The sequence below is a fragment of the Amblyomma americanum genome, chromosome 1 (genome assembly GCF_052857255.1).
Source record: "Amblyomma americanum isolate KBUSLIRL-KWMA chromosome 1, ASM5285725v1, whole genome shotgun sequence".
Taxonomy (NCBI): Eukaryota; Metazoa; Arthropoda; class Arachnida; order Ixodida; family Ixodidae; genus Amblyomma; species Amblyomma americanum.
The window spans coordinates 144,890,515-144,914,259 of NC_135497.1; the positions used below are offsets into that span (position 1 = coordinate 144,890,515).

Here is a 23,745-nt window from a genome sequence, read left to right on the forward strand (position 1 = left end):
GAGCTCGATGTCGTCCGTTAACGAAAAACGCGCGCGGCTGGCGGCCTTGGTCCTCACACGTGTGCGAAACAGAAACTTCTGAGAAAATATCCATACAAAACTGATACAAACAGCCGTTGCCATGCTTCTATCCCAGAATCGATGGGAGCCAAACCCGCGACCAACTTTCGTCGCTGCGCCAGCTGTTTCCGCGACAGTCTCGAGCAGCGCCAACGAGCGCAGCTGCCCAGTCACAGAGGCGTTCGTTTACGACGTAGTTACGTGCGGCTATCGCGCATCAGCGACTACCGGCCGAATCTCCGATGCAAGCGGATTCCAAACGGCAGTTTGAATGCGACACGCGAAGAAATCATGCTTGCGGAGCCGCAGTTCGTCTGCTACGTGCACCTCAAACATGGATGGATGGATACGGCTGAACCCTTTACATCGGGCGGTGGCTCAAGCCACCTAGCCGTGTCTTGTGAAATTTTACTCCTGTCTTGCTTTTAGCCACCGATCAGATAACCTTCGCTTGGTTACTTCTAACCTCTTAAAATCCACTTTCCCTTCACTATCCCTAAACCCCAATGCCTTGGGTAAGTCAGCCCCGCTGCCTTCCACTGTAGGGTGAAGCCCTTTACAGGAGAGTATCAAGTGTTCAGCCGTATCTCCTGGTCTTTGACAATTTCCTGTTTAAAGGTCCGGTATGTTTCCAGTACCGATTTCGTCAGCATCCCTGTTTTCCACAAAGCTCTCTCTGTTTCTTTAACCTTTTTCTTAACCGATAATTGCTGATTTGCCTCCTTACTGCTGTCCAGATATTTGCTTGTCAATTTTCTAGTTCGCTTTCTCCATTTCGTGTCAACATTCTTTATATACAGGTATCTGAAAGCTTTCCTAGCCCACCGCTTTTCCTCCATCTTTTTCAATCGTTCCTCAAATGCTATCTTACTGCTAGCCTCTCTGCTCTCGAAAGACGCCCATCCCATATCACCCTGTACCCCCTAGCTGATTTGGTGTATTGCCATGTGCTCCCAAAGCTAACCTCCCTACTCCCCGTTGCCTAATTTCCAGCCTTGCTTGAACGTCTGGCCTCATACACAGGACCGCATTACCGCAGGTCAGGCTAGGGACCATCACCCCTTTCCAGATCCCTCTTACCACCTCATACCTAATGTAATTCCACAGTGCCCTATTTTTCATGACAGCTGCATGCCTACTAGCTTTATTCATTACATATTTTTCATGCTCTGTCAGATACTCAACACTGTTATTTATCCACACCCCAAGATACTTGTACTCATTCACTACTTTTAGCACGAACTCGTATTCTATGCTCGCTGCCCTCTTCATTAAATATCATGACTGCAGATTTTTCCTTACTATACTTGAAGCCTAATCTATCTACCTCTGTACTGCATATGTCTAACAACTTCTGCAGGTCTTCCTTGTTGTCAGCCATTATCACTATATCGTCCGCGTATATTAGTCCCGGTAATGTCTGTTTAATCAATTCCCCTTGCTTGAAAAAAGATAGGTTGAAGCCTAGTCCGCTCCCCTCTAACTTGGTCTCCAACCCTTGCAGGTACAACATGAACAACAAAGGGGACAGAGGACATCCTTGTCTAAGCCCCCGCTGTATCTCTACAAGCCCTGATACATTTTTTTCCCATTTTATGAGCACTCTGTTACCTCTGTATATATCTTTTAAAAGATTAATTACTCCATTTTCCACATCCAATGTGCCCAGTATGTCCCACAAATGCTCCTGAGTAACGGTCATAGGCTCCCCTAATATCCAGAAATGCTAGCCATAAGGGCCTGTGTTCCTTTTCCGCAATTTCTATACACTGTGTCAATGAAAATAGATTGTCCTCCAACCTCCTTTGTTTCCGGAACCCATTATGTAGTTCCCCTAACACCCCCTCGTTCTCCATCCAAGCCTGCAGTCTATCCTTTATAATTTGCATCACCACCCTGTAAACCACAGATGTCACTGTTATGGGGCGATAGTTACTTCCGTCTGCTTTGTCCCTCTTTCCCTTATATATCATGTTCATTCTACTTAATCGCCATTCATCGGGGACTTTCTCATCCACTATCATTTTGTTCACTACCTGTATTAATGTTTGATTGGATTTTGGTCCCAACTTCTTTATCAACATAATCGGGATACCATCTGGTCCTGTTGATGTGCGGCGGCGGCGCCGCAGCGCGGCTGTGCGCCAGTGCATACCACCAAAACTTTCGTTTTCACTGCGATTTTTTTCTAGTAAAATGAACAAAAAATTGAACTGGTACAGTGCTATCCTTGTAGATTTTATTTTGGTGAACTACAGTTATGCTACAGTGAACCTGGGTGAGGGAACAAACGCGTGTTAATGACATCCTATTTGAAATCAAGAGGAATAAATGGGCTTGGGCAGGGCATGTAATGCGAAGGCAAGATAATTACCGCTGGTCCTTAAGGGTAACGCAGTGGATTCCAAGAGAAGGCAAGCGTAGCAGGGGGTGGCAGAAGGTGCGTTCTAGTAGCTGGTAGTTTTTCAACATGGAACTGAATGTAGCTTGGGGCGTCTTAGGAAAAAACGAAACTGCACTGACTGTACGCGCACACACACACACACACAAAAAAAACGAAACCGCTTGCTTGCCGCTGCTCGCACGCGAGGGGGCAGCAGGCTGCTTCCGTTTTCTGCAATCTGCCTTGAACTGCGGTGAGCAGTCATATGATCAATAAGGTGTGAAAATGTCTCAGCTGCTCTTTAATATGAGCAATGGCTATCTTGAAGGTTTGGTTCGAGGTTTTAAGGGCGGAATCCTTAAGCAGAGTGATTACTTGAACCTCGTGCAGTGCGAGACCCTCGAAGGTGAGAAGCCGTGCAACTTTAAATTTGTGCTTGGCGCTACACCCATCCCCGGCGCTCTTTACCTTGTGATTCCTTGCATATGCTGTAAAGTGTTACGAATCGCACAGTAGTGCAAGCTTTATGTAGCTTATTTTTGTACTCCGTACGATATTTAACTGACCAGCTTGAATTGCGCTCGCTACCGGCTTTTATGGCGGCGTACTGTGTTTACATGAGCAGGTGGTTGTCTGTTCTTCATTGCTGTTCGCTAATCGTGGTAAGTTTCTCTCGGAGCTTGTCGCTAGAAATGCGGCATGTGATCACATGTATGCGTCCTATTTCGAAATGCACATTGTGACTTATCTGTATGCATAATGTAGATGTACTTCTGCTTCACCTTTACATAAATGGTATTGGATGTTATTGGTTGATTAAACAGTGTTATTTGCAGTAGCATGCGAGCAGTTTGTGGCGTTTTTCCGACGTCCACAAAACATGAAAGTCTGCGTAGGGCTGCAATGAAAAGATCGCAAGAGCAGATTTTTCTGCTCACCTGGCAAATGAAGCAAGCCCTCTCACTGTTTCGGTTATTGACGACAAGCTGCGTGAAAAGCTCGTGGTGGAATTTCGGCACATGAGAAATCATGCTGTTGAGCCATTGGCCACTTTCTTGGACTATATTACATAAGCATGATTGTAGTGCACCCTTTCATAAAGTATTCATTTTTTTAGGAGTGAATAGACGTTTAGGGTACAGTCTTTGAACCTCGAGTTGTGTATTGTGCGTAATGAGCTTCTTATCGCAGATTGTTTGCATATGTGCCACTTGTTCGTGACTTTAAAAATATGGATCAAAATTTGTTTTCTTTCAGATCTAAAGCTTCACCTCCAGAGCACAGATTATGGTAACTTCCTGGCAAATGAAGCAAGCCCTCTCACTGTTTCGGTTATTGATGACAAGCTGCGTGAAAAGCTCGTGGTGGAATTTCGGCACATGAGAAATCATGCTGTTGAGCCATTGGCCACTTTCTTGGACTATATTACGTAAGCATGATTTTTATTCTTCAAGCGCATCAAACTATACTCCATCGCATAACTAACTTCCAGCACTACCAAAAGCAGAGACCAGTCAGGAGAGTGCGTTAAACGTGTTCCTCTGTGCCTAACCATCTGTGTGTCATCTGCTTGCGGAGTACGCAGTTATGGTTAGAAAACAGTATAAATCGACGCCATCTATGTACCATAATCTTATGCACGCTTACAGGTGCTAAACGCAAGCATTTTGCATGACGTGCCATTTGCAAACCAAGAAACAAGATAAGCTCAGCCTAGTGGCGCCATCTAGTGGCTAGAATGGGAAGTATTTTTGTCACCAAATCAACACCTTTCTTTAGGACTGATTTCAGGGCACCTGGGAAGGGGCACAATGGTGCAAGGTTACGTTAGAGCAGGCTGAAGGTGCCAATGGGTTTGCTGTGTCCACTGAGCCCCGCCGCGGTGGCTCAGTGGTTAAGGCGCTCGACTACTGATCCGGAGTTCCCGGGTTCGAACCCGACCGCGGCGGCTGCGTTTTTATGGAGGAAAAACGCTAAGGCGCCCGTGTGCTGTGTGATGTCAGTGCACGTTAAAGATCCCCAGCCGGTCGAAATTATTCCGGAGCCCTCCACTGCGGCACCTCTTCTTCCTTTCTTCTTTCACTCCCTCCTTTATCCCTTCCCTTACGGCGCGGTTCAGGTGTCCAACGATATATGAGACAGATACTGCGCCATTTCCTTTCCCCCAAAAAAACAATTATTATTATTATTATTATTATTATTTAGGACTGAAGGCAGCAGAATAGTCACTCTAAATTAAAAATAAAGCAAATTTATCGCTCGCATGTTTTATTATAGACGAGGTAAGACGGAAGCGAAAGCCCAGCACCCCATTTATAGCTAGTGAACATACTGAAAACTGCAGTAACAACGACGAATTCAGTCAGAGATGAAAGGTCGAAGGGCACCTGCATTTTGGAAACGATGCTTTGGAGCACCTTTGTGCATTTCTCGAACAGACGGGATTGACGTCCCGTCTGTTTTGCGCCAGGTACTGATACGCAGTGACCGAACGTTCCGCGTGCACTACCTAGGACGATTAACAGCTGGGTGCCCCACCCCAGCTGTTGTGCGCGTTTTTTTTTCTTTGTTGACTGTACATGCGCACAATGTGGACAACTTTATTGTTACCCTTTGTAAGTAGTGTATATACGACCACTCCCTATGTCCTTTCTTGCTGTCCCTTCACCTCTTTCATTTCACTTCATACTGCCTGCTATCCTTTATTTGCACTGCCCCAGTTCAGGTGCCGCCGCCACAGTGATGGCAGATGCCGGGGTTAGCAAAAATCTTTTAACTTCCATTTTTTATAATTTTTTTTAGTAAACACTTACTACTACTACTTTGGAGCACGCAAGAGTCACACATGCAAAACTTGGAAAAAATTGGAGGATACTTAGGCTCGTCTTTAAGAGTGGGATGCGACAGCATCCCACTGTTGCAGCACTGCCAAGGAGTCCACTGAACGCCATCGCTCGTGCGGCGCGACACGTTGTCCATTGGACAAAATGCTTTTCTGAAGAAGCGTACTACAGTTCACTGTAGCCCTTACGCTGACCATCACACCTGTTCAGAAACGAACGACACTACTCCAATGCAGAAAGGTCGCCTACGTGCGCGCCATCTGCTGGGCCAGCGCCTTGCATGGCGAATGGGGGTTGCATTGTTTGCCACAAGATGGCACTACGACTGCATGCCAAGCACGGAGGAAATGTACTGGAAACGCATGGTACTCGCTTAATTCCAACATCTGTAATTTATATATGCTCATAATCACTCAGGTACGCCTCGGTACAGATCTTGAAGGTACGTTTCTAAGAAACCCGTGCATTCACTAGATGCACCTTTATTCATGCTCAGAACGTCGAGCCGTCGTGGCGGGGTGGAAGCGTCCCCGACTCAAACGCTAAAGGCCCTGGTTCGATTCCCGGCCTAGACCTCATTTTTTTTTGTTCATTGAGTGTGCGTGCCCTCTGATATTTACGTAGCCCCCAAATATTTCAGACACGCAGTACCAACAACTAATACTACTACGATGCCGACTGCTTTTCAACCGAATGAGCTGTATATGCTGTCGCGTAATAGTGTATGTAATGCAAGCATAAGTTAAGGCTCAATATGAAATAATGTTTGGCGCATGCGCACTTTAAAGCATGCTATCCCATATGCCCGTATGCCTATTTTATACTGGCATTACATTCCGCAGTGACAGAACATTGCCTGTGCACTCATCGCAGCTTTGGTAGTGCTGTGAGGAACTACTGGGATGGAGTATACTATTTGAACCGCTCTGCTATGTTCAGATCTCGCTCAATGCATATCATGGTAGTCAGAAAAAAAAATGATTCAGTATTGTACTCAATTTATGAAACAAGCCAATAGAACTGTGTGCTTCTGAAAATTGTTTTTCGGGGTACAGTGAGAGATCATATGTGGTTCTGTAATCGTTAATTAGTGTGCTGTAGTTGCACGTTGACTGTACCTCTGGCTCCTAGAGCATGGCTGTTTGGATAGTGACTGTAGTAGTATTTTGATCCTCCCAGGTACAGTTACATGATCGACAACATCATCCTGCTGATCACAGGGACTCTCCACCAGCGGCCTATTGGGGAGTTGATCCCAAAGTGTCATCCTTTGGGCAGTTTTGACCAAATGGAAGCCATTCACATTGCCTCCACACCTGCTGAGCTGTACAATGCAGTGATAGTTGACACACCACTTGGTATGTCTTCATGCTGATGCAAATTGTCAGAAATAATTGGTCCTTCAAACTTTTTGTTTGCATATTTAACGCCTATTTTCACGTCGCTGGCATCATGCATCACATAGTTGGCCACCACTTAACCAATATTTAATGCAGACGCAGTTAAAAGCTATGTAAATAGGAGAATGTGATAACTCTCCTTTGTTGATGCAATCTTCTGGAGAGAATTTTACTGTCTTCGATGTAACTTGTTCCTTGTTGATGCGATTTTCTGGAGAGAGGGAGAGGATTTTCTAGTCTTCGGTATGTTTTCTGCAAATTATTTCACTACTGTTTCAGTTATGTGTTTTAGATAATAGTCACGGCTGTACTGTGGATAAGTTTTTCAGGTCGTTTGTACTTATTCAAGCTTTTGAAACCTTTGGTTCGATTGTTACATGAACAATTTTTTTAATGTCTTGTTTTATGCTACATTTACACATGCAATTTCTTTACTTAAACCTGCATGCTAATGAAGTCAAAATGGACCATTGCATTCTGTGCTTAATAATAATTGGTTTTTGGGGAAAGGAAATGGCGCAGTATCTGTCTGGTATATTGTGGGACACCTGAACCATAAGGGAAGGGATAAAGGAAGGAGTCAAAGAAGAAAGGAAGAAAGAAGTGCCGTAGGGGAGGACTCCGGAATAATTTTGACCACCTGGGGATCTTTAACGTGCACTGTCATCCCACAGCACACGGGCGCCTTACCATTATGGAAGCAAAGCGCTAAGGCGCCAGTGTGCTGTGAGTACATGTTAAAGATCCCCATGTGGTCGAAATTATTCCAGAGCCCTCCACTACGGCACCTCTTTCTTCCTTTCTTCTTTCACTCCCTCCTTTATACCTTCCCTTACTGCAAGGTTCGGTGTCCAACGATATATGAGACAGATACTGTGCCATTTCCTTTCCCCAAAAACCAATTATTATCAAGCACAGAATGCAATGGCCCATTTTGACTTCATTAGCATGCAGGTTGAAGTAAAGAAATTGCATGTGTAAACGTAGCATAAGACAAGACATTAAAAAAAAATTGTTCATGTAACAGTCGAACCAACGCTTTTAAAAGCTTGAATAAGTACAAACGACCTCTATCTGTGCTTGAAAAACTCATTTTCACAGGAAGTGCAAGAGCAGCAGTCTAAATAATTTACATTGTAAAGTTGAATTGAGTCATTACTTGGTGGCTGTTCGGGCTAGTTGTTCATCGTGATGAAACTTGTTGCACTTGAGCACATGGACAGATGTGAGGTTGACAGCATGGGCACTAACTTTCAACTCAGGTGAAAATTAGTTTAATGCCCATGTTGTCTACTTTGCATTTGTCTGCATCTTCAGGCGCTTCAAGTCTTGTCATTACTTTCTCTTCAGAAGTGGAGTGGGACCTGAGGTTACCTTGAAGTGGTGCATGAAAAAGCTTGTCGTAGCAGTACATGAGTTGAGTTCATAAACCATGCTGCAGTGTGCATGCTTTATTTTGTTTATCTAAGCTGACATTGTTCATGTGACATTACCAAGTCAGAGCACAGGATACAAGCACCATATCTTGATCACACACAGTGGGCATGAGAGCAGTGACGGCATGTGTTTTAATTTTGTATGCCTCTTTCTCGGTGCTTCTGTTTCAAGATTCTCTTATGGGATGCATTTCGATTACAAGAAACGTGACATGAGGGAAGCAAATAGATAGTAGTTGAACTGGCTCGTCTTGTATTCACTGTGTGAAATGTCATTGGAGCCTTCACAGTCCCTGTGTAAGCATTAGGTTATCCACCTTTAATGACCTAAACACTCTTGCTGCAATTATTTTTGTGGGACATAGCCACTTGGTGGTGCCTGCTAATTATTTAATCTCAAGTAACATGTTTAGCTTGTGCAAAGAGTGCTTAACAAATAAACCGACCGATAATGTTTGTGTCCTGTTATTTGGCTTGCCTTGAATATTTTGCATTTTGTCTGCAAAGCATTTATTTGACAGTGGACTCGTCTAACTCTGTGTCATACAGCACCTTTCTTCGTGGACTGCATTTCTGAACAAGACCTTGACGAGATGAATATTGAAATTATTCGCAACACCCTCTACAAGGCTTACCTGGAAAACTTCTACAAGTTTTGTGAAAGTATTGGAGGCACTACTGCAGATGTCATGCTCGAGATTTTAGCTGTGAGCATGTTTCTTCCTTGTTTCTACCCTTTGGCTATAACATCTTCCTTTTGAATTAGGGTAAAGCCAGTGGTGGCTTCTGTTTGTTGCATGCATTGTAAATTGATGGCCATCGCTGAAGGCCAGCATCCACTTATATGTGGAGTCTTGTGTGGCACATCTAGTTGTAGGTTTTAAAATGTGGTTTTGAGAATTGCAGCCTTCTCTGCACATGTTATTAGGGCCTTTAAAAGCAATGTTAGAGAACATGAACTCTAGTCTTTTGACTCAACCCTTGTATCTGCATTTTATGCGAAGAGATACTTATGCTCAGTGCTTTTTTTGAGTGTGAGTGCATGTGATTTACCCATTGTTTGTATTCCTCTTGCTGCACAGAATTAACTGCTAAAACTGTACAAAAGAAGGGAAAATGTATAGTGTATGCAGTTGAACAGGTGCCAGAAAACTTGAGCAGTTAGTTGGTCAAAAATATGTGCACAGAAATAATAAATGATGTTGCTAAATGTGCTACATTACAATACATGTTGATTGTGGGTAAAGAAGCAAACATTAGAAACACTGAATGCCTTGGTGGCTGAGTGGTTATGGTGCTCGACTACTGACCTTAAAGACGTGGGTTCAATCCTGGCCGCAGCAGTCGCATTTCAATGGAGACAAAATGCTCGAGGCCAGTGTACTGTATAATGTCGGTGCACGGTAAAAAACTCCAGGTGGACAAAATTTATCAAAGCCCTCCAATGCGGCGTCCCTCATAGCCTGAGTCGCTTTTGTAGGTTAAACCCTATGAAACCATCGAAGACCAGAAACACTGAACTTGATGAAATGTTGTTAAAACTATGCCGTGGGCAGAACACTTCCTGCTATGTCTGAAACTGTTTAAGTGACATGAGAAAAATGAGCAAGCTGCTCTTCCCAGCTGCAGTTTGTAGTAAGAAGATATAGGGGAAGTAATTGTTGTGCAGAAACTATCTTTATTTGTGTGCATCGCTTATTGCTCACAATTTTTTAAATTACTTTATGTAATTACTCTATGTGCATCATTTATACCTTGTAAAAGAAAAGGTAATTTTTAAAACATAGCAAGTCTTTTTAGCACCAATTTTGGATAGTCGTCAGGTGACTTCAAGAACGGGTAATTGTTTATCATCTAGCTAGGCGAGTCAGGAAGATCCTAAGTTTAGTTGAGCAGAGCATGCAGAATATGTACTTCAGTTGTTCTGCTTGCATTGATATCTACAGTAGACATGCGCTAGTTGTATGCAAAATAAAATGATGCAATATGCTTAGTCATTGGCTTTTAGCTGTTACAGGACTTGGTTACCCTTAAAGGCTGTAAATGCTTTGAACTATTTCAAGTTTTGTTCCGAGGGAAAGATTGCATTAGGGTCGTCTGCCTACCCATTCTAGCATCATCAGCTGTGGTGCTGCTGGGGACATCTTGTCATGGAGACAGGGTAATTGGATTTGTCACTTGCTGAATTAAATTTAAGATTGTAAAGTGTGTCAAACTACTGTGGGTGCCTGACATTGCTGCACACTGTGATCACAAGCACAAATGCAACTGTGGGTGTCAGACCTTTCACAGCGATAGTTGTATGTGGGAATTTTGGTGGCATGGGCATTCTTGCCAAAGAATCGTTTGGGTGATGAGAATGCTGTCCAGGTGGGCCAGAAGGTGGGCCCTGTGTGGCCACGTGATTCAGGTGGGTGCGGCATGACATACAGAGGGGCAGGGGGGCTACTGTCGCTGGATATGGCGCAACTGGATACTAGTAGCTTCATGTATCCCATTTTTGCTCAGCACTCTACATTGACAAAAGAACTAACGCAAGCACAACAGTTGTTTCTCTGTGTGCATGCTGCTGGCCCAAAAGATGTTGGCTGGTGAGCAGATGTGCACAAGTTGTTTGAATGTAGAAGAGTTTAAAAAAGAATTTAAAAAAACAATGCTCTTGGCGCTCAATGAAGGGACACATTTTTCTTCTCAGCCTGCAGTAGATGCAGACAATATTTGTCGCTGTGCTGATGTGTGTGGTGAAACTCTAGCTTGGGTTCATGCATGCTTGCCTTTCATTTTGCCCCCACAGTTTGAAGCTGACCGTCGGGCATTTATTATCACCATCAATTCATTTGGCACTGAACTTACAAAAGAAGACCGAGCAAAGCTTTTTCCCAAATGCGGCCACCTTTACCCTGATGGACTGAATGCCCTTGCTAAAGCAGATGACTACGACCAAGTGCGGAGCATTGCAGAGTACTATGCGGTAAGGCTTTCATTCAGTGCAGTAGCATTTATAATGTTTCTACACATACTTTTTGCATCTTTCTGGCCCGTGATCTGTAGCCTGTGATGTCTGTGAGCAAATGGTGAGATCTGCAGTTGTGCATAAACACTTTATATATTCATTTCTATACTAGTGAAAATTACAGAGGGTAATATATACTTTGTTTTATACTCTAGAAAATAAATCTGCTATATTAAAGTTAACCCAGATAGTTATGCAATATAAAATGTGAAACACATCATGCAGTGCTTAATATACATGGCTGCCTGATCATGCACCTGTAATGAGCATCCTTGCATTGTGCTCTGTGCTATAAGCTGACAATGTAATCAGTTACAAGGTACTAAAATAGTCCAAGGTGCAAGTGCACCTTGAATGGTATAGATTTCCTATTACAAGTTTCTTGCTTGTGCATCTAGCATGTACACTGTGCTTTATAACCCTGAAACATATCAAAGGAGGTGGGCATGTTGGCCATTATGCCAGTAATTGTGTAGGGAGACAGTGAAAGCAGCACAGGAGCTACAAAATTCCATAGTTACACGTACAGCCTGAATCAATTGCAATCTACAGTTTTGTCCTTCCGTAGATGGTTGAACTACTGCACTAGCTGCTACTACTTTACTCTGTAGTAATGATGTGTGGAAGTGTGTTGCTCATTAAAGTAATTCTATGTACAACTGTTCGATGTCCATTGACATCTGGCTTGTTGACATGTTCACTAAGCCAACTGGAAAGCACGCAACCTTTGTGGCTGAGGGGTTAATGCTTGCGGCTGGCAATACTGAAGACTCAAGTTTAATCCTTCAAGGTGGATGCCTAGGAGCTTTCTTGAAAGTTCAGTGGAGCTGGGGATTCAAGATCTGGAGGCATGTGGTTGTTTTTTCGTCTGCTTTCTAATCCATTATCTTTAAAATGATTACCCTATTAATTTCCCATTGATGAACACCACAAGTTATTTTTAAAAAATCCCCTATGCTTCTTGGTTTCAGTAACTGTTGGCATCTATCATATATGTCACAACGAGCCCTGTTCCTTTCCTTGTCTGCTCTGAAACATGTAAAAGTAGGGGAAGAACAAAAGTTGGCCTCATAGCACACTGCACCACTATTATGCTGTCACATTCAGGTGCCAGGGAGGCACACACAAGTTCTGCCTGCATTTCTTACGTTAGCAGCACATGCAGCATTCAAGAACATCATAGGTGACGTTTCTGATTATGCATGCAATGCGTGCTGGTTTTGGTGCTGGTTCAACTACAGTGCATTGGGCGTAGTAGTGCATAGTTGTTGTGACATGTGCGTGGTTTCCACAAAGGGATGCATGGTCCCCAAATGGATCATTATGAATATTACAGGAGCTATCCTTTGATGCATTAAGTTTTAATCAAAATAAGTGTGTTGTAAGATATTGATGCATTTTTTACAGCAGTTGCTTCTGAGGCATAAGTACAGGCTGCAAATCAGAGAGGTTTGCTTTGCAAACAAGTATATTTTTTGTTGTGTTTAGCTTGTATCACATGCATGCAGCAAACCAGAAAGGCTATATGTATCAAAGGATTAAAGGTAAAGCCTGTCAGCAATTGTGGTTTCAAGTGTTTGTTTAGATATGTAGCAATCCTGGGCACTAAGGGATTCTGAAGAAGCTTTTGGCTCCAGGTTGCATTCGATGAGCTAAGTGCCTGCTGTATGAGGGGCTTTCCATGGATTTTTCATATAGTTGTCCATTGGTGTGGCATGCTATATAATCCAAAAATGTCGCTTTCACCTGTTATTCCTCAAGAATGGCCCATTTGTCACTGGGCTTCTAGGAGCCTGTGGGCTAAGAAAAGGGCACTCTCTAGAATGTGCTATTCCTAGTCGTGATGCAGGTGGGCATGGCCCAGACTGGGCCCTGGGGTGGGTGCTTTCACAGGGGTGGGCCATGCGTGGTGCATCTGTCACTTCACCTCCAGGGGAGAGGCTAAAAGCCCTGGAGCTTTTCTCAGACAGTCAGTCTTTAAATTCTTTTTTAATTCAGTAGCATTTACGGATGAAATGCAATTTCGGACTGGATCTGCAGCTGATCAGTGCTGTTTTCATTCGGAAAAGGAGAGCAACGTTAGGTTAGTAAGTGCTTCTCTCTCCCTCTAATCAAAAAAATATTGTGCGAGCAGGACAGCATACATGAGAGACATAGGTGTCGTCGAGACATTAAGAGGCCAATCAAAAGTGCCTGGGAGGAGGAGGGCCTGGCAAAGCGGCTTCTGAGGTTGTTGCCAGAGGCACAGCTTAGTGCAGTGAAGCGCAGGCGAAACAAAACTAGGTTTCTTGTAAAATGAATGAGGAGCGGCAGCTTCGTCTGCAGTGTAAACAGGTCATGTTCCTTCTGCATTCCTTTGCAATGGCTGAACTTGGTTCCACAGCCCACAATTCAGTGACCTGTATAGTGCTTAGCCTTTGCATCTTGCTTTCACTACACAGCAAGACCCATGATGAGCACTAAATTTCTGTTTCATTCTAATGAGACTCAGTACAGCTGTTTAACTGTTTCAGCAGTAACACTTCACACTTATCAGGAGCTCACTGTGTGATTTGAGCATTCCACAAGTGTATTCATCTGTACATTAATTATTTGTTTTTTTACTATCTAATGTGCTTTCTTGTAGCAATACAATGTGCTTTTTGGTGGAGCTGGGAACAATCCTGATGAGAGGACACTAGAGGACAAGTTCTTCGAGCATGAGGTATGTCATCTGAACTTCCGCTTTGCGAGTGAGGAACAATTTATTGGGTGTGAAGGCTCAGTGCATCAATGAAGCTCTCAAGTGACCATGCCAGCAGCTTTGAAAAGCCTGTACATTCCTTTCCTTTTCAAGAAAATAGTTTCATTGTTAATGTTTACACCTAATAGTTAAGCCTGTAGATCTTTTATTCAAAAATAATTTATTTTGTCAGCGTGAATAAACTTATTTGTTGTAAAACTACTATATTTACATTTATATAATGTGATGCAGTAGTTTTAGACTTTTATATATATATATATATATATATATATATATATATATATATATATATATATATATATATATATATATATATATATATATATATATATAGCAGATTGATGCACACTAAAAATGTGACTTTTTTGCTTTATTACAATAAAGTCACCTTTTCACCATGCATCAGTCCATCTGCTTTTATTTCAACGGATCCATATGAGCTTGAATTCATATGTGTGGAAGGCGATTTTTTTTACCTTTACAGATCTCTTTTAAACACTAAGAGATATGTCCCTGCATCCTGTTGAGCTGGATTGTACAAGGCGGACATTGCATTCCTCATATGAATCAATAATCAGATGATTAATAAATTAACTAATAAACTCTTATTTTCAATTTTTGTTCTTTTGTTGTTGTTGATGATGGCCATCAACATCGAAGGTGAGGTATGGTTTTAAATTTTCTTAATCGGCAATGTGTTCTGAAATATTGAACATGAAAATACGGATCTGAAAGCTCGTTAACTTGCATCTCCCACATTTATATTTATAAAATATTTATAAAATAGTGTATCTCCTACTTCTTATGCATCTGATGCAGGTGCAGTTGGTGTATTTGATGTAGAAATAGCTAACTTAATTTCGGCAACGATAGCACATGTAGTGACTCCATTTTATAATTAGTTGTTGCGGGAAAGCCAACTCAGCAAGCTCTCAAATGCATATTTTTGATGTTCAGTAGTTTGAACCACATTGCAGATTGCGAAAAATTTTAAAAAGTGTTCATCTTCGATGTTGACGGTCATCAATTTCACTATATAACCTTTCCTCCTAAAGTCAAAAATAAAAAAAGGTTTATTTAAGTTAACTAATCGTCTAATTATTGATCTACGTGAGGTACATTATTTCCACCTTGCTGTACACTCCTGCTCAACAGACCTTACCGATGTATCACTCAAAATTTTAAATTAAAATCTGTATATGGATGTATTGACAAATAACAGTAATTGAGGTCCCATGACCATTCTTTTTTTTTGTTTTCGATAAAATTTTTATATCTGATGGGCAAATGTGTCAACACGAAGGAATGGTACTTAGTTTTGCAAGGAACACTAGCTTTTTGAAAAAAAATCACATATTACAAGTGGTGAAAAACGTCACTTTCGCTTTTTCATGAAATTACTAGTGTGGATCCCCTCAGAAAGTAAAATAAAATTTTATGGATCTGAATATTTTTTTTCTGTATTGTATGCAAACTTTTCTGTTGGAAGTAGTGCAAAACTGTTTTTGGCTCGTGTTGTTTTGCAGCATAAAAATTGCAAACATCTTGAAAAGTAATGCGTTATAATAAAGGCAGCTTTTAGGACAATAATGGGACTAGAAGGGGTAAGAACTTGAGGCTGCAAAACTTTCTCAGTATTAATCTGACCTCTTTACTATCGCCTGGCAAAATTTGTGCTTCTAGAATGGTTATATAATTTTTAATTAGGCATTGAAATCACCTGGAATTTGAAAAAAAAAAGCCAACTTTGACGGAGGCTTAAAAAAACATCATCACCAATTTTCTTTTAAGATTTCCATGAAAGGCCTTGAGTGCCTGATAATTCTAGATCAAGAAAAAAGTGTAGCATTATATTTTTATACCATTAAAATAAACGCATAATGCCAACTGTGTTTTGTTCAGTTACCATTACCTGATATTGTCCGTTAAAAAGAGCAATGGTGATGAATTCGACTTGGAACTGAGCTCATGCAATTGTGTTTTAGTTAGCACAGTGGCAAAGTCTCAGAGAATGCCTTGGAAGCTTGTTTTCGATTATAAGCTTTTTTTTTATAAGTCAAAACAAGAATACATATCTTCGCGTGGCTTGTATACGTCTGGCTAATGCGAGTCAGAATTTTGCAGTGCTTCAAAAGCATTTCATGGCAATTTGGTTTGAAATTAGATTTATAAAATGTTTAGCTCAAACTTTCACAGCGTTTAGATCAACCATAGCTCCTTTAATTAATCTTAAACGAAAGATGCGCGAAATGGTATAGTTGCGCTTTGTGCCTCTGGTACTCCGAAATGCGCCCGGAAAGCCCGTTAATCCCAGAAATAGATGAAGATTCTGTGTATATGTCGGCAAGCTAGTGCCGCCTGCGCCTTTGGTGCGGTCAACTGTTGCCGAAATGATGTTACTTTCTCCACAGAAAAAAAAATTGGATTCTGTAGCGAGTACAAAAACCTAACGGCAACTTGGGAGTCAAAAGAGATGGTTAAATAGCTTAGACCTTGATTTTAATTACATTTGCTTTTAAGAGGCCACCTGATTACTCCCCACAAGTACACAAGATCTGTTCCATGAGGATTTATGCATGAAGAGCTAGTATAAGTAGAAAGTATGATTTTGCATTCTCACTTTGTCCAGTACTAAACAGTTGTTTCCAAATGCAGTCAGAGCGTACCATTGGCAAAAGAAAGTTTGTAATCATTCTTCATGTGCATTTCTACCTCAAAATACCGGGTGAGGAGATTCACCATTATTTCCGACAAAATGTCTGACGAGCCAGCACAAGCGCGCCTGGCTCTGTCGAAATCAAGGCGCAACATGCATCAATACGTTGCCTATATGCTAAAGCAACTTTTGCCAATGACAGGACTCCCACTTACTGTAAGAGCAAATATTGGTTTCGTGAGCTCCAACACAAGGAATATCAAATAACAAAGCCAATGTTTTCAGCCAGAGGGCAGAGAAAAAGTGGTTGCAATGGCAGTGGTGGGCAAGTTAACAAACGCTACACACCCTGACCTCGACTAGAAATGAGGGCATAGAAACAGCCAGTGGCTTCATAGGTGTAGTCAAAGGAAAGCTAAATGATATTAGCATTCAGGACATTCGCCATAGTCAGTTTACTGACCTTTAGGACAGGATGGAAGAGGGCAAAGAAAGTATATGATAACCACGTGCATCGAATGTAAGCACATTGAATCCAGTTTAGGAAATGCTTAGGTGGCCTAAACTACTGTTTTGGAGTGCAATCAGTTCTGTACTAATTTACAATCTTGTGGGGTGCCACTCCTTGTGGGGATAGCAACATGAATGGTTTAATGAACAGTTTAGTACGTAAACTGAATCATGTGCCTGAAAAAAGCATTTTATTCGGAGATGCTCGTGCTTTGTCAAAGAGATTGAAATTGAAATGATTGCTTCAGTGCAGGATACATTTTATCTACAGGCTTTGGCATATAGGACCACCATAACCCTAAAACACTATATACACAAGAAATGAAAGCATTATTTTAACTGATGCATTCTGCCATTGTCCTGTGTAAATCAAGTCCATGGAGTAATAACCTGTACCTGCTCTGGCCTGTACCTCAGCCTAAATTAACTGGCCAGTTAAGAGCCTTTTCATATCAAGGTACTGATATTTACGTTTTGGTTTGGTTTGGTTTATGGGGGTTTAACGTCCCAAAGCGACTCGGGCAATGAGAGACGCCGTAGTGAAGGGCTCCGGAAATTTCAACTACCTGGGGTTCTTTAACGTGCACTGACATCGCGCAGTACACGGGCCTCTAGAATTTCACCTCCATCGAAATTCGACCGCCACGGCCGGGATCAAACCCACGTCTTTCGGGCCAGCAGCCGAGCGCCATAACCACTCAGCCACCATGGCAGCTTGATATTTACGTTTTAAAATGTCGCCAGTCTTAAAACGCATAAATAATGATTTCTGTGGGCAGTCAGCGGTCGTAGAGTATTAATTAAGACAGTAAATAAAAATAATGTCTTAACAGTACTCACGATAGCAAAATAGTAAAATAACATTAGAATATGCAAGTTAGGAAGGGTAGAATATTTGTTTTTGCCAGCATTAGCAAGACTTGGAGAGATTATGTGAATTAAAGGATTTACATTGTTGTTGAGCATGATTAAAATGGGGCTAACAAGCAAAATGATGCTTACGAGGTATCCTCTGAGATTATGCTAATATGCTAACTAAAATACAACAACATATACATATACAACATATACATATACATATACAACAACATATACATATAACCGTTACTCTTTTTAACAGACAATATCAGTTAATGGTAACTGAATGAAATATGGCCTACATTAAGCTTTTATTTTTATAGTTTAAAACAATACAATGGGCAACACTTTTTCTAGAATTAGAATCTACTAGTACTAAAGGTCTTTTGTGGAAATTTTAAAGAAAATTGGCGATGTATTTTTTTTCCATCTCTGTTAAAGTTCGCCTTTTTCGAATTTCAGATGATTTAAACGCCCAATTAAAAATTATCTGACCATTCGAGAAGCACAAATTTTATGTGACAATAGTAAAAATGACAGATTAATACTGTGAAAAAATTTTCAGCCTCAAGTTCTACTCTTTTATGTCCCGTTATTGCCCTGGAAACTACCCTTACTGGAATGCAGTATTTTTTCAGCAATGTTTGCGATTTTTTTTTGCTGTGAAATTATAGGAGCCAAAAAATCTTTTCCACCACTTCCAACAGAAATGTTTGCATATAATTACTGAAAAACTACTCAGGTTCCACCTAATTTTATTTTACTCTCTGCGGGGATCTAAACTAGCGATTTTGTAAAATTGCAAAAGCGAGTTTTTCCATCTCGTGTGACATGCAATTTTTTTTAAAAACTATGGCGTTTCTTGAAAAACTCGGCACCATTCCCTTGTGTCGACACATCATCACATATAAAAATTTCATTGAAAATAAAGAATAATCATGAGACCTCGATTAGCATTCTTATGTAAGCACACCCATATACCAGGTGTATTAGTGAAGACTTTCAATAATTCTCAAAAATAGGTTTCTTGAGGTAAAAATATGGCTTTTTCAGCATAGCATCACCGGTATTGGCAGACACCAAAAAGCCGGTGAATAGTTTTAAGTAGTAAGTCGGTTAACTAATATTTAATTACCTTTTTAACTGGTAGAGTTAGGTGCCTAGTTATAATTAGAGATTTGTAGCCGGTCGTTAGTCATAGCCATATCTGTTTAGAATTTTGAAAATGCAATTACCCTTGGTGCTGTGGCTCGACAAAATTTGGCATTTTTTGGCTAGTTACATACACTGGAAAGGTTGATTTGCCTGCATGCTTTTCAAAAGCGCATGTATTTTGGCACAATGTAGCCAAATCGTAGCACGATGTTGCCATCATGCTGTGGCAAGATGTAACCACAGCTCTGGGGATAATCGGGTTTTCGAAATTCTAAAAACTGATATGGCTACTACTAACGATGGACTACAAATCTCTAATTGCAACTAGGTACCTAGCTCTACTAGTTAAAAAGGTAATTATTAAAGTGTGTGTGTGTGTGCGTGTGTGTTTTAATTTCCCCATAAATCGACACTATTAAGTTTCACGTTCATAATCACCCTCTCCTTTACCCCACGCACTCCTTGTGGCCTAGTCGGAAAGTTGGCTTCTCCTAGCAGCTCGAGAGTGTGGTGGTGAAGGTTGCTGCAGTTACCTGCAGCAGCGAGAAAAGAAAATATCGCCTTATATGCGCACCTTGGTTCCGAATATAACGTGATCATGTAAATACGGTACGCCTTCAGAGCGTTTAACGTTTTGGCATCCACACTTAAGGGTGTATTAATAGGTTATTATTGGGCAACTTTTTATATCCAATCTGTTTTTGCCCTAAGGGATTGCATAGCATGCATGCAAAAATTGTGGCAGTGGTAATGGAGAAAAAATGAATTAGCTGGTGTTTTATTCCTAGGCTGAGCATAACAAGGCTTTGCCAGTTTTTCCATTCAGAACTACCAAAACTGTCTGACTGGTGTGGTTTTCGTATGTTGCAGCTTTGACCTTGATTAGCTTTATTAGAGCTTATTGCTGGCTACTACTAAACCTGGTAGTACTTAAATGGGGATATGGTAAATAAACTGTTTGGGCTATTTTTATTTGACATTCAATGAAATTTGTATACTTTTCATCATATTGGAGCACATATTTGCTCATAATGGAATGAAGACATTTAGAGCATTTCTCTAACTTCAAGTTATAAAAATAATCATTTTCACTAAGTCATTTCTTGTTTAACTGCTAGAAAAATTAATAGATTTCTATATGATTGTGTACAAAAAGGATCTGTTGTATGCAATTGAGCTTTTAGTTTTTCTTGTTGCTTCACAACAGACTTTCCTCTGCACAGTGCCACAATATCCAGCTTACAAAAGAAAGAAGTAAAATATGAACACTGCTATAATATGAGCAAACTTGTATAGCTTTATTATGCTTTTAAATGTCCCAAGGCTCATTTTCAAGGTACAGGAGAGTTTTATTGTTTTCAGTTCAGTGATGGTGGCGGGTTGAGTGGCACTGGTTGCTTAAAATGTGAAGCTTCAGAAAAGCGATTCCTCTTTGTTATTGCTAAAGTATTTGTCCCAGGAAACAGTTGCATTGTTTTTCACACTTAGATGTTGCTGCTGTACCTCAGAGCTGTCCAGGTCGAGTGTGTAGGACAAAGAAAAACCACCGATAGTCAGATTTTTCAGCCCCCCCTCACATTATAGATTGGCAGCTAGATGCATAACTTTCCTCTACCACTGAGCTCCCACTGTTAGTGAAGGAAGAAAGAAGCTATTGGAAGTTATACAAGGTACGATGAAGCAGTGAATGGCAAAACCATTTTTTTTAATAGGAACACATGGTTTACACATGGTTTACATTGATTTGTAGAGGGAGTCTTGTCATTCGGGCTTATGTTTTCAGCCGTGAGAAACACCAGCAGAAGTGTCCAACCAGCCAAGACTGTTGCACTGAACTTATTTGTAATCACCCTGATGCCCTTAATCATTCTGCTTCAGTCTGAGTGCTTTTGATTTCTTTTCTGTGCAGGTGATGCTAAATGTAAATGCCTTCATGCAGCAGTTCCACTCTGGAGTCTTCTATGCGTATGTGAAGCTGAAAGAACAGGAATGCCGCAACATTGTCTGGATTGCTGAGTGTGTTGCACAGCGCCACCGCTCAAAGATTGACAACTACATTCCAATTTTCTAGTTGTTTTCGTGTAGCCGGCTGGCATGAATAGTTTGGTGTAGCATGTGTACCAGGCATGACTTAACTCTGTCACCGAAATGCTGATTGTTAAAGTATCTATTAAGAGGTGGCAGCAAGATGAAACAATGTTTGCTGTGTCCTTGTGTGGTAATCAGAGCTGCATTGAAATCTTCAGGCTGTTTTTCATCTGTTAATCTGTTATGGCAGCCAGTCTACAAAACATTTCAAAGGGCTAAAATAAACCTACAGTCCCCAGTGAATGCGTATTTATTCTGGACCCTCAAAATACCCCTTTAATGTAAATATTGCTTCTCTATATTGATACATATCTTACAGATATAGTTTGTTTGTTTTGTGTTTTGTTGAAACAATAAATGTAAAATAACTGGTGTGCCTTGTATTTAATTAAAATTGACTTGCTTATCCTTATGGGCAATGTGCTGAACAGAACTTCAGCGGAAAAATTATCTTCGTGCGAACCAAAACTGAATTGGAATGCGTTGTTTCAGAACTAATTTTTATTTTATTTTATTTTATTTATTCTATACTGCAGGCCTTCCCGCCCAAGCAGGAGGGGCATAAGAGTTATGCAAATACAACTGATAAATACAAATGGCAAATAAAATACAGAATAATGAGAAAACAGTAACACAGTTCTGATCGTATCTGAGCAAAGGACGTGGAGAACGCTTAAAAGCCAATTGCAAACGTACACAACAGCTACACAGAGTATTGTCACACAAAAAAAGCATTAGAAGCAAAAAAATTAGAAGTAATAAAGTGCAAAAGATGCATGGCATCGATGCTGCTTAGTAGTGATTGTGGTAGGTTGTTCCATTTGCTTATTGTGCGCGGGAAAAAAATATTTAAAAACATTTGTTCTTGTACTATATGGAGTGAGAGAGTCATGGTGTCCATGACGTGTTCTGCGTGGAGTAAGTGCTGTTATATACGAAGGGGGGAATAGAGCGAGAGGGTTATTTTTAACAAGGAAGATAAACTTTAGACACTGTATTTTTTCAAGGGCGCCAATGTTAGCTTTAGTGTAGGGGTCCCATACAATGCATGCAATTCAAGCTTTGGGCAAATTACTGATGTATAAGCAAAAATTTTAGTTTCGACAGGAGCATGCTTTAGTTTATGGCATAGAAGGGAAAGCTTCTTGAAGGCAGTGTCGCATGCATTAGTTACGCGAGTATTCCATTTGAGACTATTTGTTAACGTGACACCAAGATATTTAAACTCATTCACTTCGGTTAACGGTTCTGTGTCTAGGGTGTAGGGAAAAGAAAGGGTATTTAGCTTCTTGGTTATTTTCATGCACACAGTTTTAACGTTCTGTTTCATGTCCCGAAGGTTGCACCAGGAAAGAATATTTTGAAGATTATTGGTTAGATCCACCTGATCATCCTGGCTGGAAACTTCCCTGATTCCTTCCTTGGTTATTTTCATGCACACAGTTTTAGCGTTCTGTTTCATGTCCCGAAGGTTGCACCAGGAAAGAATATTTTGAAGATTATTGTTTAGATTCACCTGATCATCCTGGCTGGAAACTTCCCTGACGAGCACACTATCATCTGCAAACAATCTAATTTGTGCGGGTACTGTAATTACACTCACAATATCATTAACATAAATAAAAAATAACAAGGTTCCTAAGACACAGCCCTGAGGAACACCGGAAGTTGCTGGAAGCTCACGGGAGCAATAAGTATCAATATTAACAAACTGTCTACGATCAGTAAGGTAAGCAATGATCCAGTTAATGATGGAGGGAGGACTAATCATATTAAATTTATCAATAAGCATGGAGTGAGAGACAAGATCAAAGGTTTCCTGAAGTCTAGAAAGATAACGTCCATTTGGCTAGATTTGTCTATAGTTCAAGCAAAGGAATAGATTATAGTTGCCAACTGTGTGACCGTAGAGAAACCTTTATAAAAATCGTGCTTCACAGGTGAAAGAATATTGTTATCGTTAAGAAAAGTTCTGATGAAGTTAGCTATGATGTGCTCAAATGGTTAGTACATGATTTTAGGTTCCACTGAGTTTAGCTCAGTCAGCCTTGTGTGTGCAGAAATTGGCTAAAATTCTAATTTCCCATCTTGCAGATTTATCTTGCTTAAGGGGCAGGGCAAATGCACACTGACAATGTGGTGCACCGGGTGATAGTATGGAGTTAAGCCAGAGGCCTAATAAAGTAACTGAATACCACTGGTTTTCATGCCAGCACAACACTGTGAAGGACAGAGGAGCAAAAAATGTAAGCTGAAGTTTTATTTTTTCTGGTGTGCTGCTAGATTTAATGAAAACCTGAGAAGTACTAGAAGTGCTGCAAGCCAGCAAAATACTATCTGCACCCACTAGCAGTGCCTGGAGCCTTTTTTGCTTTAATATTCTGCATTGTGACCATGTGCATATATCTCAGTCAGTTTTGAGTGACTTTGATTATAAAATGTATTAAAGGAGTATAGACTCCTAACTTTAGCTGCACGTTTTCTTCTCTGTTTTATTGCATATGACATTAAATACATGGATCACCATGTCGTATTCACCTGTGGCCACTAAATAATCCATAATTTAATTTCTTCTGTGAAGCTGTTTTGGTTTTGGTTTC

At 40.8% G+C, this 23,745-nt stretch overlaps 1 protein-coding gene across 1 annotated transcript; it reads left to right on the top strand.

Annotated features, from left to right (window-relative positions):
- The first annotated feature begins 2,661 nt into the window (after positions 1–2,661).
- VhaAC39-1 (V-type proton ATPase subunit VhaAC39-1) lies at positions 2,662–21,517 on the top strand. Its single transcript, XM_077647148.1, has 7 exons — positions 2,662–2,849; positions 3,701–3,872; positions 6,466–6,644; positions 8,672–8,829; positions 10,917–11,093; positions 13,762–13,839; positions 20,967–21,517. The coding sequence occupies exons 1-7, from the start codon at positions 2,729–2,731 to the stop codon at positions 21,126–21,128; spliced, it is 1,047 nt and encodes a 348-aa protein (XP_077503274.1). The 5' UTR covers positions 2,662–2,728; the 3' UTR covers positions 21,129–21,517.
- The last annotated feature ends 2,228 nt before the right edge of the window (positions 21,518–23,745 follow it).